At 43.7% G+C, this 18,838-nt stretch overlaps 1 protein-coding gene across 1 annotated transcript in view; it reads left to right on the forward strand.

Annotated features, from left to right (window-relative positions):
* Positions 1–18,838, forward strand: part of LOC311131589 (gamma-aminobutyric acid receptor subunit gamma-3-like) — a gene marked incomplete at both ends in the record, with an annotated part of 377,976 nt that overhangs the window by 251,886 nt on the left and 107,252 nt on the right. Inside the window, one exon of the mRNA XM_084164657.1 lies at positions 14,843–15,063. Within this exon, the coding sequence (XP_084020783.1) occupies positions 14,843–15,063 (221 nt within the window). The remainder of the gene's footprint in view (positions 1–14,842; positions 15,064–18,838) is intronic.

Raw genomic sequence — 18,838 nt, forward strand, 5'->3', positions numbered from 1 at the left:
CATAAAACTCATGGCGTCGCGTCCCAAATGGTACTCTAGTCCCTATACAGAGTCCTGTGGGCCCTGGTCAACAGTAGTGCACTATAAAGGGAATAGGGCAGCATTTGGGACATAAACCCGGACTATATAGGGGTCTCCTGTCCACACAATACTCCGAATAGACCTCAGATTGTCACCATGGGGATATAGGGAATACAGTAGTAAGGAAGAGAGAGAAGATATAATGATGATACACTGGGCTCCCTGTGGAAATATAGCCACATCACACCACCACAGTGGATATAAAACTACTCAATGTCATCTTATTTGTAAAGTCCCAGACAGAGTATGTAGACAGACATCTAGTAAGAGAGAAACTATCACGTCGCCCAGCAGCGGTGGTCTGGGGCCGGATGTATCAATCATCTCAGAGTAGGAACTAGGATCTGCTGATCTGGGATCAGGTCCCCCCCTGTCCAGGTAAACTTAGTAGTGGGGCTTGCGAAGCAAGAGAAGAGTCCCCACTTTAAATCTTCGACATATTATAATTTTCCTTTGGAACGCTAATCCTCCTACAGCACATAAACTAGAAACGTCATTCAAACTTTAAAAACGTGCAGATCGGTCTGGATTGAGTTGCTTGTATACAACTTTTGTATATATTTTTATACTTTTTAAATGATGAAGCTTCTTATCCTCCATCCACTTTCATTTCCTCAGCATTCTAAAGGCCCCATTGTGACATCATCACTTCCAACATTCCATTCACTGTAAATGCAACAATGCAACTTTTGACACTTTCCCAATAACTTAGACCAAAAGTTAGAACACATGAAATATTCCTCTACTTTTCTGCTAGTCCAATCTGAAATCGGAAACAAAAAACATCTGCTGCCAATCAAAAATGACAGCTGTTTGTCAAAGTTTAGAGTGACAAAAAGGAGCTAGCTAACGTCTCTCATGTCTTGTCATTGAGCAGCCATAATGGAGCCGTCGCTATGGATACTCACACACGCAGAGGAGCACATGGGGCAGCACAGGCCATAATTATGAGGAGGGTGGGAGAGGGTGATTGAATTTAGAACAATAATGTAATGATGATTAGAATTGTGAACACCAAGAAAGCAGCTACAAGGAGGTAGCCAAGGCAACAGCACATCGTCTTCCTTCTCAGGATCGTGCACCGTGCTCTAAATAACTCAACTGGCTAGTTTTGCCTGTCTGTAAAGAGAAGGGTGGGCTGTATGTTGATCTTGCTGCGCTGATTGGATAGAGCGAAGCTATCTCCGTTCAACTTGCTTCATATTTCACCCAATCACTTGTCATCGCATGTTTAGGTCTGATCCTTTAGATTGCTGCTGCTGTTAGCCTGCTAAAATGATAAATCAATAGGATGTTTTGCTAGCAGCTATCAATGTGCATAAAATCTAACAAGAGAAGCAAGAGTAGAGAAAGGAGAAGAAACGCTGAAGCGTCTGACTGTGAGGAAACTGGCCCGCTGTAAATTCAGGACAGGACTGAGAGGAAACTGGCCCGCTGTAAATTGAGGACAGGACTGAGAGGAAACTGGCCCGCTGTAAATTGAGGACAGGACTGAGAGGAAACTGGCCCGCTGTAAATTGAGGACAGGACTGAGAGGAAACTGGCCCGCTGTAAATTGAGGACAGGACTGTGAGGAAACTGGCCCGCTGTAAATTGAGGACAGGACTGTGAGGAAACTGGCCCGCTGTAAATTGAGGACAGGACTGAGAGGAAACTGGCTCGCTGTAAATTGAGGACAGGACTCTGAGGAAACTGGCCTGCTGTAAATTGAGGACAGGACTGTGAGGAAACTGGCCCGCTGTAAATTGAGGACAGGACTGAGAGGAAACTGGCCCGCTGTAAATTGAGGATAGGACTGTGAGGAAACTGGCCCGCTGTAAATTGAGGACAGGACTGAGAGGAAACTGGCCCGCTGTAAATTGAGGACAGGACTGAGAGGAAACTGGCCCGCTGCTGCTCCAAATCGGCAGCTTGGTTGGTCTATAGACCTGCATGTATTTTGACAACATCTACTTAGGCAAAATAAAACACTTTATTTTTTTCTGATCACAGGTATCAACTGTCAATTTACGGATAGGATTATGAATACGAGTACAGCCAGGTCACCCCCCTAATAACAACCCAGTAGATGAATCTGATACGTAGGCTAAAGGGGAAAACGTATGTTATTTATTTTTGAAAACGTATTTCAGTTTTCACACCGAACAACTATAGTTTAGACATTTTAATTTGAATGAGTTCTTTAACCTATTCAGTTCAGTCAATCAGCTTCGGTGTATTTTTCTGCAATGTTTCTGAAACGGCACGGGAATGGTGTGTGTCTACACTTTATGTAGCCGTTAGTGATGATGCTAATGATAACCATTTTCTGGTAGGGATGGAAAGGCTTTCCCATAAACCTTCTCAATTAAATGTTATCTACAAAGTAGCCTACGCCTACCTGGCAGAATTATATCATGATTGTTTGGATATCCAGTGGACATTTGGTTAGCAGACTCTGCAATCACATGAGCGCTACAGAAACATCGCTAAACCAAACAACAGTATTCTAGCTGGTGCACACTGGAATTAAAGGGTAACTACACCCAAAAAGCCAAATTACTTCTGTTTTTCCCAGACCTCAAAGGTGGTCTCCTGATGTGGTTTAAGAGTTGTTGTGGACCTGAAAAACATGGTCAGGGAACATATTTGCTATGCCCAGTTAACATGTGTGTCCTCCCTGAGGGCAGAGGTGCTCTGAGGGAAAGGGTTCCCCATTTTCTGGCCAGTTGGTCCCTCTTCCCACTGATCCCCCCTACAGCCCAGAGAGATCTTCATTAACATCGTTCAAATACCTTGTAAAAAATGTAGTATTTTATTGATATAAAACTTCTCTGTCTTCGATTACCAACATTTATTCTGCCCTAAAGCCGGGCGACGGGAGGATTGATCCTCTCTCTCTCTCTCTCTCTCTCTCTCTCTCTCTCTCTCTCTCTCTCTCTCTCTCTCTCTCTCTCTCTCTCTCTAATGAGGGAAATCTTTCATTTGTATGCAGTCATTCCAGATGACAGGAAGCCTGCACCGGTTGCCGTTTATTGTCATGAGCCCTGGAGGCAGAACTGAGCAAGAATTAGCTTTTTTGGTCTAAATTTGAGGTTAGTGTTAGGAATTAGAGTTAGCAGTGTGGCTAAGGTTAGAGTTAGGTTTAAAATTGATGACTGTGGCTGTGCCAGCTAGTGACCACTATATTATACGATGTATGATATGATATAGTATGTTATAATATGATATGATATGACATGATATGATTTGATATATGAAATATGATTTGATATATGATATATTATACCATATCATATTATATCATATCATATATAATATAATATATCATATTTTTACATTTACATTTACGTCATTTAGCAGACGCTCTTATCCAGAGCGACTTACAAATTGGTGCATTCACCTTATAGCCAGTGGGATAACCACTTTACAATTATTATTTTGTATTTATAAAAAAAAAATTGGGGGGTGGGGTGGGGTAAGGGGGGGGTTGAAGGATTACTTTATCCTATCCCAGGTGTTCCTTAAAGAGGTGGGGTTTCAAATGTCTCCGGAATGTGGTGAGTGACTCCGCTGTCCTGGCGTCGTGAGGGAGCTTGTTCCACCATTGGGGTGCCAGAGCAGCGAACAGTTTTGACTGGGCTGAGCGGGAACTGTGCTTCAGCAGAGGTAGGGGAGCCAGCAGGCCAGAGGTGGATGAACGCTATGCCCTCGTTTGGGTGTAGGGACTGATCAGAGCCTGAAGGTACGGAGGTGCCGTTCCCCTCACAGCTCCATAGGCAAGCACCATGGTCTTGTAGCAGATGCGAGCTTCAACTGGAAGCCAGTGTAGTGTGCGGAGGAGCGGGGTGACGTGAGAGAACTTGGGAAGGTTGAACACCAGACGGGCTGCGGCATTCTGGATGAGTTGTAGGGGTTTAATGGCACAGGCAGGGAGCCCAGCCAACAGCGAGTTGCAGTAATCCAGACGGGAGATGACAAGTGCCTGGATTAGGACCTGTGCCGCTTCCTGTGTAAGGCAGGGTCGTACTCTCCGAATGTTGTAGAGCATGAACCTACAGGATCGGGTCACCGCCTTGATGTTAGCGGAGAACGACAGGGTGTTGTCCAGGGTCACGCCAAGGCTCTTCGCACTCTGGGAGGAGGACACAACGGAGTTGTCAACTGTGATGGCGAGATCATGGAACGGGCAGTCCTTCCCCGGGAGGAAGAGCAGCTCCGTCTTGCCAAGGTTCAGCTTGAGGTGGTGATCCGTCATCCATACTGATATGTCTGCCAGACATGCAGAGATGCGATTCGCCACCTGGTTATCAGAAGGGGGAAAGGAGAAGATTAGTTGTGTGTCGTCTGCGTAGCAATGATAGGAGAGGCCATGTGAGGATATGACAGAGCCAAGTGACTTGGTGTATAGCAAGAATAGGAGAGGGCCTAGAACTGAGCCCTGGGGGACACCAGTGGTGAGAGCACGTGGTGCGGAGACAGCTTCTCGCCACGCCACTTGGTAGGAGCGACCGGTCAGGTAGGACGCAATCCAAGAGTGAGCCGCGCCGGAGATGCCCAGCTCGGAGAGGGTGGAGAGGAGGATCTGATGGTTCACAGTATCAAAGGCAGCAGACAGGTCTAGAAGGACAAGAGCAGAGGAGAGAGAGTTAGCTTTAGCAGTGCGGAGAGCCTCCGTGACACAGAGAAGAGCAGTCTCAGTTGAATGACCAGTCTTGAAACCTGACTGGTTTGGATCAAGAAGGTCATTCTGAGAGAGATAGCAAGAGAGTTGGCTAAAAGACGGCACGCTCAATAGTTTTGGAGAGAAAAGAAAGAAGGGATACTGGTCTGTAGTTGTTGACATCAGAGGGATCGAGTGTTGGTTTTTTGAGAAGGGGTGCAACTCTCGCTCTCTTGAAGACGGAAGGGACATATCCAGCGGTCAAGGATGTGTTGATGAGCGAGGTGAGGTAGGGGAGAAGGTCACCGGAGATGGTCTGGAGAAGAGAGGAGGGGATAGGGTCAAGCGGGCAGGTTGTTGGGCGGCCTGCCGTCACAAGTCGCAAGATTTTATCTGGAGAGAGAGGGGAGAAAGAAGTCAAAGCATAGGGTAGGGCAGTGTGAGCAGGACCAGCAGTGTAATTTGACTTAACAAATGAGGATCGGATGTCGTCAACCTTCTTTTCAAAATGGTTGACGAAGTCATCCACAGAGAGAGAGGAGGGGGGGGGGGGGGGGGGGGGATTCAGCAGGTAGGAAAATGTGGCAAAGAGCTTCCTAGGGTTAGAGGCAGATGCTTGGAATTTAGAGTGGTAGAAAGTGGCCTTAGCAGCAGAAACAGATGAAGAAAATGTAGAGAGGAGGGAGTGAAAAGATGCCAGGTCCGCAGGGAGTCTAGTTTTACTCCATTTCCGCTCGGCTGCCCGGAGCCCTGTTCTGTGAGCTCGCAATGAGTCATCAAGCCACGGAGCTGGAGGGGAGGACCGAGCCGGCCGGGAGGATAGGGGACATAGAGAGTCAAAGGATGCAGAAAGGGAGGAGAGGAGGGTTGAGGAGGCAGAATCAGGAGATTGGAGGGAGAAGGATTGAGCAGAGGGAAGAGATGATAGGATGGAAGAGGAGAGAGTAGCGGGAGAGAGAGAGCGAAGGTTGCGACGGCGCATTACCATCTGAGTAGGGGCAGAGTGAGTAGTGTTGGAGGAGAGCGAGAGAGAAAAGGATACAAAGTAGTGGTCGGAGACATGGAGGGGAGTTGCAGTGAGATTTGTAGAAGAACAGCATCTAGTAAAGATGAGGTCAAGCGTATTGCCTGCCTTGTGAGTAGGGGGGGATGGTGAGAGGGTGAGGTCAAAAGAGGAGAGGAGTGGAAAGAAGGGGGCAGAGAGAAATGAGTCAAAGGTAGACGTAGGGAGGTTGAAGTCCCCCAGAACTGTGATGGGTGAGCCATCCTCAGGAAAGGAACTTATCAAGGCATCAAGCTCATTGATGAAATCTCCAAGGGAACCTGGAGGGCGATAGATGACAAGGATATTAATCTTAAATGGGCTAGTGACTGTGACAGCATGGAATTCAAATGAGGAGATAGACAGATGGGTCAGGGGAAAAATAGAGAATGTCCATTTGGGAGAGATGAGGATTCCTGTGCCACCACCCCATCTGACCAGATGCTCTCGGGGTATGCGAAAACACATGGTCAGATGAGGAGAGAGCAGTAGGAGTAGCAGTGTTTTCAGTGGTAATCCATGTTTCCGTCAGCGCCAAGAAGACGAGGGACTGGAGGGTAGCATAGGCATATCATATCATAATATATAATATATAATATGATATCATAAAATATGATATCATATGATATCATATGACATAATATGATATGATATAATATAATAAGATATAATATATATGACATACATATACAATTATATTATATAATTTTTTGCAAATGTATATTTAAAATACCCCGGAAATATCAAATTTACATAAGTATTCAGACCCTTTACTCAGTACTTTGTTGAAGCACCATTGGCAGTGATTACAGCCTCGAGTCTTCTTGGGTATGACGCTACAAGCTTGGCACACCTGTATTTGGGGAGTTTCTCCCATTGTTCTCTGCAGATCCTCTCAAGCTCTGTCAGGTTGGATGGTGAGCGTCACTGCACAGCTATTTTCAGGTCTCTCCAGAGATGTTAGATCGGGTTTAAGTCTGGGCTCTGAGTGGGCCACTCAAGGACATTCAGAGACTTGTCCTGAAGCCACTCCTGCATTGTCTTGGCTGTGTGCTTAGGGTCGTTGTCCTGTTGGAAGGTGAACCTTCGCCCCGGTCTGAGTTCCTGAGCGCTCTGGAGCAGGTTTTCATCAAGGATCTCTCTGTACTTTGCTCCGTTCATCTTTCCCTCGATCCTGACTAGTCTCCCAGTCCCTGCCGCTGAAAGACATCCCCACAGCATGATGCTGCCACAACCATGCTTCATCGTAGCGATGGTGCCAGGTTTCCTCCAGACGTGATGTTTGGCATTCAGGCCAAAGAGTTTAATCTTGGTTTCATCAGACTAGAGAATCTTGTTTCTCATGGTCTGAGTCCTTTAGGTGCTTTCTGGCAAACTCCAAGTGGGCTGTCATGTGCCTTTTACTTGGGAGTGGCTTCCGTCTGGCCACTCTACCATAAAGGCCTGATTGGTGGAGTGCTGCAGAGATGGTTGTCCTTCTGGAAGGTTCTCCCATCTCCACAGAGGAATGCTGGAGCTCTGTCAAATTGACCATTGGGTTCTTGGTCACCTCCCTGACCAAGGCTCTTCTCCCCCAATTGCTCAGTTTGGCCAGGCAGCCAGCTCTAGGAAGAGTCTTGGAGGTTCCAAACTTCTTCCATTTAAGAATGATGGAGGCCACTGTGTTCTTGGGGACCTTCAATACTGCAGAAATGTTTTGGTACCTTTCCCCAGATCTGTGCCTCGACACAATCCTGTCTCGGAGCTCTACGAACAATTCCTTCGACCTCATGGCTTGGTATTTGCTCTGATATGCACTGTCAACTGTGGGACTTTATATAGACAGGTATGTGCTTTCCCAAATCATGTCCAATCAATTGAATTGACCACCGGTGGACTCCAATCAAGTTGTAGAAACATCTCAAGGATGATCAATGGGAACAGGATGCACCTGAGCTCAATTTCAAGTCTCATAGCAAAGGGTCTGAATACCTATGTAAATTAGGTATTTCTGTTTTTTATTTTTAAAACATTTGTTTTCGCTTTGTCATTATGGGGTATTGTGTGTAGATTGATGAGGAAAAAATGTAATTTAATCCATTTTAGAATAAGGCTGTAACGTAACAAAATTTGGAAAAAGGGAAGGGGTCTGAATACTTTCTAAATGCACTGTATGTGCCCTGGTCAAAGGTAGTGCACTATGTAGGAACTAGGGTGACCTGGGCCCATAGGACTCTGGTCAAAGGTAGTGCACTATGTGGGGACTAGGGTGACCTGGACCCATAGGACTCTGGTCAAAGGTAGTGCACTATGTAGGAACTAGGGTGCCATTTGAGAATGAGGATCTTCAGTTGAGCCAGTTTGCTACAACAGGACAATAATCCTGCAGAAACAGGAAATGTGAATTTTAAGTTACAAACTTCAGAAGCCTTTTTAAACCTCAAATACACTACAGTCTCTATTTGACCAAACCATCTAATCAAATCTAAGCACTGGCGTTAGCGCTACAGGTCCGGGGCTGTCGGAACCAGTTGAGGTATTTTCACAGCCATTATTATGAGTGCAATAGCTGGCGTTGACGCTAAAGTTATAGGTGTGTCGACCCACTGGGCAAAAACTGGTTGAATCAACATTGTTTTCCGCGTCATTTCAACCAACAACTTCAATGTGGTGACATTGAATCAATGTGGAAAACTGATTGGATTTGAATAAAGTCAGCAACGGAATGTCTTATTTTTTTTCACCTAAATTAACCTAAATCCAATGACATGGTGTGGATTTTACGTTGAATTGATGTTAGTTGACAACTCAAACAAATAGAAAAGTACATTTCCTGAAGAAAACGTGGTGTTCTTGCTAGCTTGTTAAGGATCGATTGATTGATAAACTAGGATGACGTAGTTATTGTTGATAAACGTTTTTAAAAATTTGAAGTTAGGATCTGAACATATGAAAGTTGGTTTGGTGTCTCTAGCTCTGAACAGTTCAAGAGTTACTGTTGGTGAATTACGTTATGCTAATTTATGCCAATTGAAATAGTTTATAGAGAATTTGAAGTTAGGATAACCTGAACGTTTTAAAGTTGGCCTTGTAGCTTAATTGATCAAGGAGCAGGACCATTTAGAATAGCAACCTCTCAATGGTTCTCATTCAAACCCATGTTAATGTATGCAAATGTTTAATGGTTATAGTTCGAAAAGTATTAATCAAATATGCTTTGACAAGCTGGGCCAGTCTGAACATCTCAACGTTGGTTTGCTTAAACGGTGTAGGAGGAGATACGTCTAGAATATTAGAATTTTTTTTACCATTTAAATCAATGGGCCTTTATTGCCATTTAAATGCATTGGGAGCGCAGTTAAATATTGTTTAATTAAAAAATGTATAAATGCTTTAAAAAAGTATTTTCTTAAGCAATCTAAATTGGGGCAGGCTGGACCTTTGGAAGTTGGTTTCATGTTAATAGCTTAATAATTTAGAGCGGGTTAAATAAATCAAATAATAATAATATGAGTATATACAGTGAGGGGAAAAAGTATTTGATCCCTTGCGGATTATGTACGTTTCCCCACTGACAAAGACATGATCAGTATATCATTTTAATGGTAGGTTTATTTGAACAGTGAGAGACAGAATAACAACAAAAAAATTCAGAAAAACGCATGTCAAAAATGTTATTAATTGATTTGCATTTTAATGAGGGAAATAAGTATTTGACCCCTCTGCAAAACATGTTTTAGTACTTGGTGGCAAAACACTTGTTGGCAATCACAGAGGTCAGACGTTTTTTGTAGTTGGCCACCAGGTTTGCACACATCTCAGGAGGGATTTTGTCCCACTCCTCCCATTCATAACCCATTTTCAATGCCCTGGCTGAGGGAGGGAGGTTCTCAGCCAAGATTTGACAGTACATGGCCCCGTCCATCATCCCTTTGATGCGGTGAAGTTGTCCTGTCCCCTTAGCAGAAAAACACCCCCAAAGCATAATGTTTCCACCTCCATGTTTGACGGTGGGGATGGTGTTCTTGGGGTCATAGGCAGCATTCCTCCTCCTCCAAACACGGCGAGTTGAGTTGATGCCAAAGAGCTCGATTCTGGTCTCATCTGACCACAACACTTTCACCCAGTTCTCCTCTGAATCATTTAGATGTTCATTGGCAAACTTCAGACGGGCCTGTTTATGTGCTTTCTTGAGCAGGGGGACCTTGCGGGCGCTGCAGGATTTCAGTGCTTCACGACGTAGTGTGTTACCAATTGTTTTCTTGGTGACTATGGTCCCAGCTGCCTTGAGATCATTGACAAGATCCTCCCGTGTAGTTCTGGGCTGATTCCTCACCGTTCTCATGATCATTGCTACTCCACGAGGTGAGATCTTGCATGGAGCCCCAGGCCGAGGGAGATTGACAGTTATTTTGTGTTTCTTCCATTTGCGAATAATCACACCAACTGTTGTCACCTTCTCACCAAGCTGCTTGGCGATGGTCTTGTAGCCCATTCCAGCCTTGTGTAGGTCTACAATCTTGTCCCTGACATCCTTGGAGAGCTCTTTGGTCTTGGCCATGGTGGAGAGTTTGGAATCTGATTGATTGATTGCTTCTGTGGACAGGTGTCTTTTATACAGGTAACAAACTGAGATTAGGAGCACTCCCTTTAAAAGTGTGCTCCTAATCTCAGCTCGTTACCTGTATAAAAGACACCTGGGAGCCAGAAATCTTTCTGATTGAGAGGGGGTCAAATACTTATTTCCCTCATTAAAATGCAAATCAATTTATAACATTTTTGACATGCGTTTTTCTGGATTTTTTTGTTGTTATTCTGTCTCTCACTGTTCAAATAAACCTACCACTAAAATGATAGACTGATCATTTCTTTGTCAGTGGGAAAACGTACAAAATCAGCAGGGGATCAAATACTTTTTTCCCTCACTGTAAAAAATCTAGAGTTGTGCTTTGCTTTGCAAGCACACCTAACTGGATCATGAGTAGACCATTTAGAAACGTTTTATGGATAGGCTCCTTGGCTGAAGCATGTCCAGGATGACAAAGACTCTAGATGCATTGCTGTTGAACCAGTTTTCGTTAAAGTAGGGTAGTGGTTTTTAATCAAACAAAACGAAAAACAAGAAATTGTTACAGGAAAATAACTTAAATGCTTCTAAATAAGCATGTCACTGCATTATCTCATGTCTCGTTCCAGATAGCCTCTATGGAGGGGTTTTAATCCACAATAATGACAGAGCTGTATAAATTAATGTAATAGCCTACAGATAAAAAGAGGAGGTCTGCTCACTGGTTTGCTGCTGCCAAACTTTCAATAAAGCTTTGTTGATTAAAATGGATTTCAAAGCGGTCTCACGAGCAAAACCCTTTATTAATAGTTGAATGCATTGGGCATTACACTTTTTTTTTTTGCCTTAATTGAGAGGGGTAGCTATGCTTGGTTTTTAATCAAATGAAACGAAATGGTAAAAAAACATCAGTTTTTAATGTTTCTAAATACGAGGTTTAGGGGCACAAAAAGCACATCTCTCTGGTTCCATGTGCATATGGGCACTGCGTGTCACGGCTGGATAGGCTGGGCTTCAGTTGTTAAAATCCAGCTGTCAGTTGGTCTTAAATATCCCCACCAGCACATACTGAATTTGGCACTTTGGTGCACGTTTCTAAGGACACACCTCATATATTGCCACCCCTCCCACCTCAGCGCAAGCTCATATAAAACAGAAAAATTACCAATCCTGGCGCTAGGGTTTGAAAATAGAAGAGCGCCGGCTTTAAAAGGTTGAAATTGCAAACTAGCGTGCTTTGAAAATTGCGCTTGCTTAACGCCAGCGGAAAATAGAGCCCTACAATTTTTAAAGTTCTCCTGCAACAGGGTGATCAATTTAAGAACCTATATCTGCACAATAACCCTCCTCTCCTCCGCTACCCAAGAGTGGTAAAGCGGCCTTTACTGGTTCTAACAGCAGACCTATCAGCTTGCTGCCAGCTCTTAGCAAACTGTTGGAAAAAATGGTGTTTGACCAAATACAATGCTATTTCTCTGTAAACAAATTAACAACAGACTTTCAGCATGCTTATAGAGAAGGGCACTCAACATGTACTGCACTGGCACAAATGACAGATGATTGGTTGAAATAAATTGATAATAAGAAGATTTTGGGAGCTGTACTGTTAGACTTCAGTACAGCCTTTGATATTATTGACTATAACCTGTTGTTGAAAAAAACATATGTGTTATGGCTTTTCAACATCTGCCATATTGTGGATTCAGAGCTATCTGTCTAATAGAACTCAAAGGGTTTTCTTTAATGGAAGCTTCTCTAATTTCAAACATGTAAAAAGTGTGGTGTACCGCAGGGCAGCTCTCTAGGCCCTCTACTGCCACTGGCATTAAACAACGCATGTGTGTCCATGTATGCTGATGATTCAACCATATACGCATCAACAACCACAGCTAATGAAGTCACTGAAACCCTTAACAAAGAGTTGCAGTCTGTTTTGGAATGGGTGGCCAGTAATAAACTGGTCCTGAACATCTCTAAAACTAAGAGCATTGTATTTGGTACAAATCATTCCCTAAGTTCTAGACCTCAGCTGAATCTGGTAATGAATGGTGTGGCTGTTGAACAAGTTGAGGAGACTAAATCACTTGGCAGTACCTTAGATTGTAAACTGTCATGGTCAAAACATATAGATTCAATGGTTGTAAAGATGGGGAGAGGTCTGTCCGCAATAAAGAGATGCTCTGCTTTTTTGACACCACACTCCAAAAAGCAAGTCCTGCAGGCTCTAGTTTTGTCTTATCTTGATTATTGTCCAGTCGTGAGGTCGAGTGCTGCAAGGAAAGACCTAGTTAAGCTGCATCTGGCCCAGAACAGAGCGGCACGTCTTGCTCTTCATTGTAATCAGAGGGCTGAAATAAATAGTATGCATGCCAGTGTCTCTTGGTTAAGAGTTGAGGAGAGACTAATCGCATCACTTCTTCTTTTTATAAGAAACATTAATGTGTTGAAAATCCCAAATTGTTTGCATTGTCAATTTACACACAGCTCTGAGACACACACTTACCCCACCAGACATTACATTTACATTTACATTTACGTCATTTAGCAGACGCTCTTATCCAGAGCGACTTACAAATTGGTGCATTTACCCTATAGCCAGTGGGATAACCACTTTACAATATTATTTTATTATTATTATTATTTAAAACATTTAGGAGGGGGGGGCGGGGGGGGGGGGGGTAGAAGGATTAGTTTATCCTATCCCAGGTATTCCTTAAAGAGGTGGGGTTTCAGATGTCTCCGGAAGGTGGTGAGTGACTCCGCTGTCCTGGCGTCATGAGGGAGCTTGTTCCACCATTGGGGTGCCAGAGCAGCGAACAGTTTTGACTGGGCTGAGCGGGAACTATGCTTCCGCAGAGGAAGGGGAGCCAGCAGGCCAGAGGTGGATGAACGCAATGCCCTCGTTTGGGTGTAGGGACTGATCAGAGCCTGAAGGTACGGAGGTGCCGTTCCCCTCACAGCTCCATAGGCAAGCACCATGGACTTGTAACAGATGCGAGCTTCAACTGGAAGCCAGTGGAGTGTGCGGAGGAGCGGGGTGACGTGAGAGAACTTGGGAAGGTTGAACACCAGACGGGCTGCGGCATTCTGGATGAGTTGTAGGGGTTTAATGGCATGCCACCAGAGGTCTTTTCACAGTCCCCAAATCCATAACAAATTCAAGAAAGTGTACAGTATTATATAGAGCCATTAGAGCCATTCCAACTCAAATTGCTCAAGTGAACAGCAAACCTGGTTTAAAAAAACAGATAAAGCAACACCTCACGGCACAACGCCTCTCCCCTATTTGACCTAGATAGTTTGTGTGTATGTATTGATATCTAGGCTACGTGTGCCTTTTGTAACGTGTGCCCATGTACAGTGGAGAGAACAAGTATTTGATACACTGCCGATTTTGCAGGTTTTCCTACTTACAAAGCATGTAGAGGTCTGTAATTTTTATCATAGGTACACTTCAACTGTGAGAGACGGAATCTAAAACAAAAATCCAGAAAATCACATTGTATGATTTTTAAGTAATTCATTTGCATTTTATTGCATCACGTAAATATTTGATCACCTAACAACCAGTAAGAATTCCGGCTCTCACAGACCTGTTAGTTTTTCTTTAAGAAGCCCTCCTGTTCTCCACTCATTACCTGTATTAACTGCACCTGTTTGAACTCGTTACCTGTATAAAAGACACCTGTCCACACACTCAATCAAACAGACTCCAACCTCTCCACAATGGCCAAGACCAGAGAGCTGTGTAAGGACATCAGGGATACAATTGTAGACCTGCACAAGGCCGGAACCCCTCTTGTAACACACAGGGTAGGAATCCTGGACCAGAATCAGCTAAGAGGTTCTGAAGGTAATTTAAATCCTATGCTGTCATTGGTGGGAAAATCACTGTCAGTCTTGTATTCTGAGAAAGTGTGGTTTACTTTTCAGGTGATCTCTGTTCATGTTTCATCAGGCTGTGTTCTCCTGTTACTGCTGCCTCAGGCTGTCCTCGGTGTTAGACTGGCCAAAGGAGGTCCTGGCAGTCAGTAGAAGGTTTTTTAGTTTTTTCTATGAGCTCCCCTCCCCAGCTAGCCTCCTTCCACCCTTTAATAAAGTCATGGCAAAGCCAATAGTTCCTGGATCTCTACATAACCTCTGTATTGTTTTCCAGCCTGCTAGACAGGAAATCAATACACATGCCAATAGGTGAGACTGTTCCCTTTGATCAACTCCTCTGTCTTGTTTTGGTTTTCTTTTTCTTCTCATAAGGTCACTGATATATGACATCATATCTAAACTCTGGTTTGGCAGTTCATATCTGATCTTTTAATTTTTTTATTTTGTCATTTAGTAGACGCTCTTATCCAGAGCGACTTACATGGGCAATTAGGGTTAAGTGCCCTGCTCAAGGGCACATCAACAGATGTTTCACCTAGTCGGCTCGGGGATTAGAACCAGCGACCTTTTGGTTACTGGCACAACGCTCTTAACCACTAAGCAACCTGCCGCCCCGATCTGATGATTTCCTTTGTTTGTTTGTTTTCAGGAATACCAGATTGACATAATCTTCGCCCAGACGTGGACAGACAGTAGGTTGAGCTACAACAGCACCATGAATATCCTGACCCTGAACAGCAACATGGTGGGGCTCATCTGGCTCCCAGACACCATCTTCAGGAATTCCAAGAATGCTGACTCCCATTGGATTACAACGCCCAATCAGCTGCTCAGGATATGGAACGACGGGAAGATACTCTACACACTAAGGTAAACAAAGACAAAACATCTGGTTTTGTTATTTTGTTTGTTTGCTTGTTGTTGTTGGTTTTTTGCCTCATTTGCATATTGTTTTGGTGTTGAAATGTGTCTCAGAGTGGTGATCTAGGATCAAGGATCAGGGATCAGGGATCAGGGATCAGGGAGGATCAGGGATCAGGGCCCTCCTCTTATTCAGTATGTAGTTAAAAGGCTTAAACATTGATATACTATGATCGTGGACTTCAGCAAACAGCAGAGGGAGCACGCCACCTATCCACATCGACGGGACCGCAGTGGAGAATGTGGAAAGCTTCAAGTTCCTTGGCGTACACATCACTGACAAACTGAAATCGTCCACCCACGCAGACAGTGTGGTGAAGAAGGCGCAACAGAGCCTCTTCAACCTCAGGAGGCTGAAGAAATTTGGCTTATCACCTAAAACCCTCACAAACTTTTACAGATGCACAATTGAGAGCATCCTGTCGGGCTGTACCTGGTACGGCAACTGCACCGCCCGCAACCGCAGGGCTCTCCAGAGGGTGGTGCGGTCTGCCCAACGCATCACCGGGGGCAAACTACCCGCCCTCCAAGACACATACAGCACCCGATGTCACAGGAAAGCCAAAAAGATAATCAAGGACATCAACCACCCGAGCCACTGCCTGTTCACCCCGCTATCATCCAGAAGTCGAGGTCAGTACAGGTGCATCAAAGCTGGGACCGAGAGACTTAAAAACAGCTTCTATCTCAAGGCCATCAGACTGTTAAATAGCCTTCACTAGCACATTAGAGGCTGCTGCTGCCTATTGAAATCACTGGCCACTTTAAGAAATGGAACACTAGTCACTTTAATAATGTTTCCATATCTTGCACTACTCATCTCATATGTATATACTGTATTCTATTCTATAATATTCTACTGTATCTTAGTCCATGCCGCTCTGTCATTGCTTGTCCATATATGTATATATTCTTAAATCCCATTCCTTACTTTTTTGTGTGTATTGGGGATATGTTGTGAAATTGTTAGATATTACTGCACTGTCGGAGCTAGAAGCATAAACATTTCGCTACACCCGCTATAACATCTGCTAAACACGTGTATGTGACAAATACAATTTGATTTGATTTGATCTTTAATGCCATTTTGAGAAAACTGGCACTTTATCTCTGTTTTTTTTTGATAAGGTCAGAAAATAAATACCAGTTACTGTCTCACTCCTACTTACTTTTAACGGCTCCTAAAATCAGAACGGATCTTTTAGTTACTCAGCTCAGTGGTCTTGGAATTATCTCCAGACCAGCTTGAAACTGTTTCCTTGGAGTTTAAAAGTTTGGTTGACTCGGCATGTTACTGAGGAATGTGATTGTCATTAGGACTTTATGCGGTGGTACATATTAGCTACAGTATCTAGCTACTTCTCTCTCCTTACTGCAGAAATCGGGAGCGAAGGATTTACAAATGAAATATTATTATTATTATAATTAATTATTATTATTATTGTAATACTATGCCCCGTGTTGTTGCAGTGCAAGTGTAACAGGTCAAAGAATTACTGATTTTTGCAACCGTTCATTTTCTATTTTTTATTTTATTTTGTGAGTTGATTTCACCAAAATATTGTATTGTTCAGCATTTCGTGTAGTCTACAGATATTGGGAGAGTTAGTTGTGTAAGTGCGCACTCTAGTGTTGGTTTGGTTATATGCGGAGGGATGTCATGCTTTTCTCAGTCTGCATTGTACTCGGCTGGGAAAGGTATGTGTTCACTTCGGCGTGATATAAACTTGATATACCTGTTAAAACTAAAACGTTTCAGTGCACATAGTAACTTGTATGTATATTATATGATGAGTGTACGTACATTTAATCAAGCTGTGTCGTGAATTTAGACATTTTTGAGAGTTGAGAAATTGCTAACTTAGCTAACCTCGTGTTCTGTTTAGCTGTAAGTTAGCAATCATCATTCTATCCTCTTGTGACGAAGCTCACGTTGTTCTTTTTATGTTAGGCGGATTCTGGTCGAGGGTAGAGTTTTGAACATTTTCTCTCTTTGATGTTGAACAGGTATGTATTCCCTATATCAGGTTAAAAATGTGTTCATTTAAAATGTTTTCATGTATTGATTAGTGTTTAATGGCACTGAAAAGCTCAAATGTGAAGGATTACATGTTGCTTCGTGCATATTACTGTATGTATTACCCATTTGAAAGATGGTTTATGTCATGTTGCACAGTATTAATGTAAAGGCTAAAAGCTCAGAGTTTTTGGCAGAGATAACATGAATATGACACATACATAAGATATACACCAGATGCAATGTTTATTTTCCAATGATGTTGTATTTTATTCCTTGTATTTTTGAATGTGATTATATTGAGTCTGCATTGTACTCGGCTGGGAAAGGCGGATTCTGGTCGAGGGTAGAGTTTTGAACATTTTCTCTCTTTGATGTTGAACAGATTGAGAGAGTTGTACACAATAAAGTGCCTTCAAGTACGCCAGTGTCTTGTCTTCAGTGCACCGGAACACAACGCAGTAGTCGGCAACGAGCAGACCGCGCCGGCTACATTGGTGCCGTGACCCGGATATCTTCGCTTCAGATCATCGCCAGGGTGATCGCCGGTGGTTGCTGTGACGAGTAGGAACCTCTTCGGAACGTTGACAAGTATAAGGGCAAACATTAATGTGTAAATTGTAGCTCTTAATTGCTTACCTCAGCTACTTCTATCATTGTACAATTTTTTTTTTAAATATTCACATGTTCTGGTTATTCACATATCATTACCATAGTCTATTACAACTTTCTATTTAAAAAAAAAAAAAAAAAAAAATGACTGATGGTAAGGATGCGCAGACACCATTTAGTGTTGGAGATGCTGCAGGGGTAAGCCTGGGGAGGGGCAGGTTTATGAGTATGGTGGAGAGCACGCCGGTTAGGGGTGCTGGTATACTAGGCAGACCTGTACTCTCGTCCACACGCTTACGCACTGATGAATATTCCCCCGCACCACACATGCGAAGCTTAGGAGATGCTCCAGACATTGCAAGCAGCGTTAGTTCAGTGGGCCGTCCTGCATTTTCATACACTCACACCCAAACGGATGAACATTCTCCACGTCAGCCAGTGTCTAGTTCACATGTGAGTTCTGCAGACCTAGGGAGTCTCATCACACAGTTAGCTCATGAAATAGGAGAGAACATTGCTAGCCAATTACAGAGATCTGTTGGTAGTGCAGATAACCAAACCACTCCTACGCCTAGCCTGAACTTAGGATATGGACAGTCTGATTTGAACATGACAGGAGTAAAGTTAGTCATGAAGACAGATGTCAAAGAGCCGCCGTACTTCAGGGGTGATGGAACAGACAAACACACAGTGCATGAGTGGGAAGAGATTATGAGCGTTTACCTGAATAAGAGGGGTGTACACCCGCAAGAGCACTCCCAGGAGATAATGTCAAGACTAATGGGAAAGGCTAGAGACATTGTTAAAGTTACCCTGCGCAGTATGCCATCGCTGCAGCCAGCTGAGAACTCCAAGCTCGTCTTTGATATTCTGAAACAACATTTCAGTGAGTTAACCTACTCCTCTATGCCTTTAGCAGATTTCTATAACACACTTCCTCTGGCTGGAGAAAGTCCCATGGACTATTGGATACGCTTGAACAAGGCTGTGGATGTCGCAGATGAGTGTCTGAGAAGGCAGGGGCGAAACATTGAGGACCCCTCTCACGAAGTCACAATGATGCTGGTGAAACACTGTCCCGACCCCGCTCTTGCA

The sequence above is a fragment of the Coregonus lavaretus genome, assembly GCF_964263955.1.
Source record: "Coregonus lavaretus genome assembly, chromosome: 6".
NCBI classification, from domain to species: Eukaryota; Metazoa; Chordata; class Actinopteri; order Salmoniformes; family Salmonidae; genus Coregonus; species Coregonus lavaretus.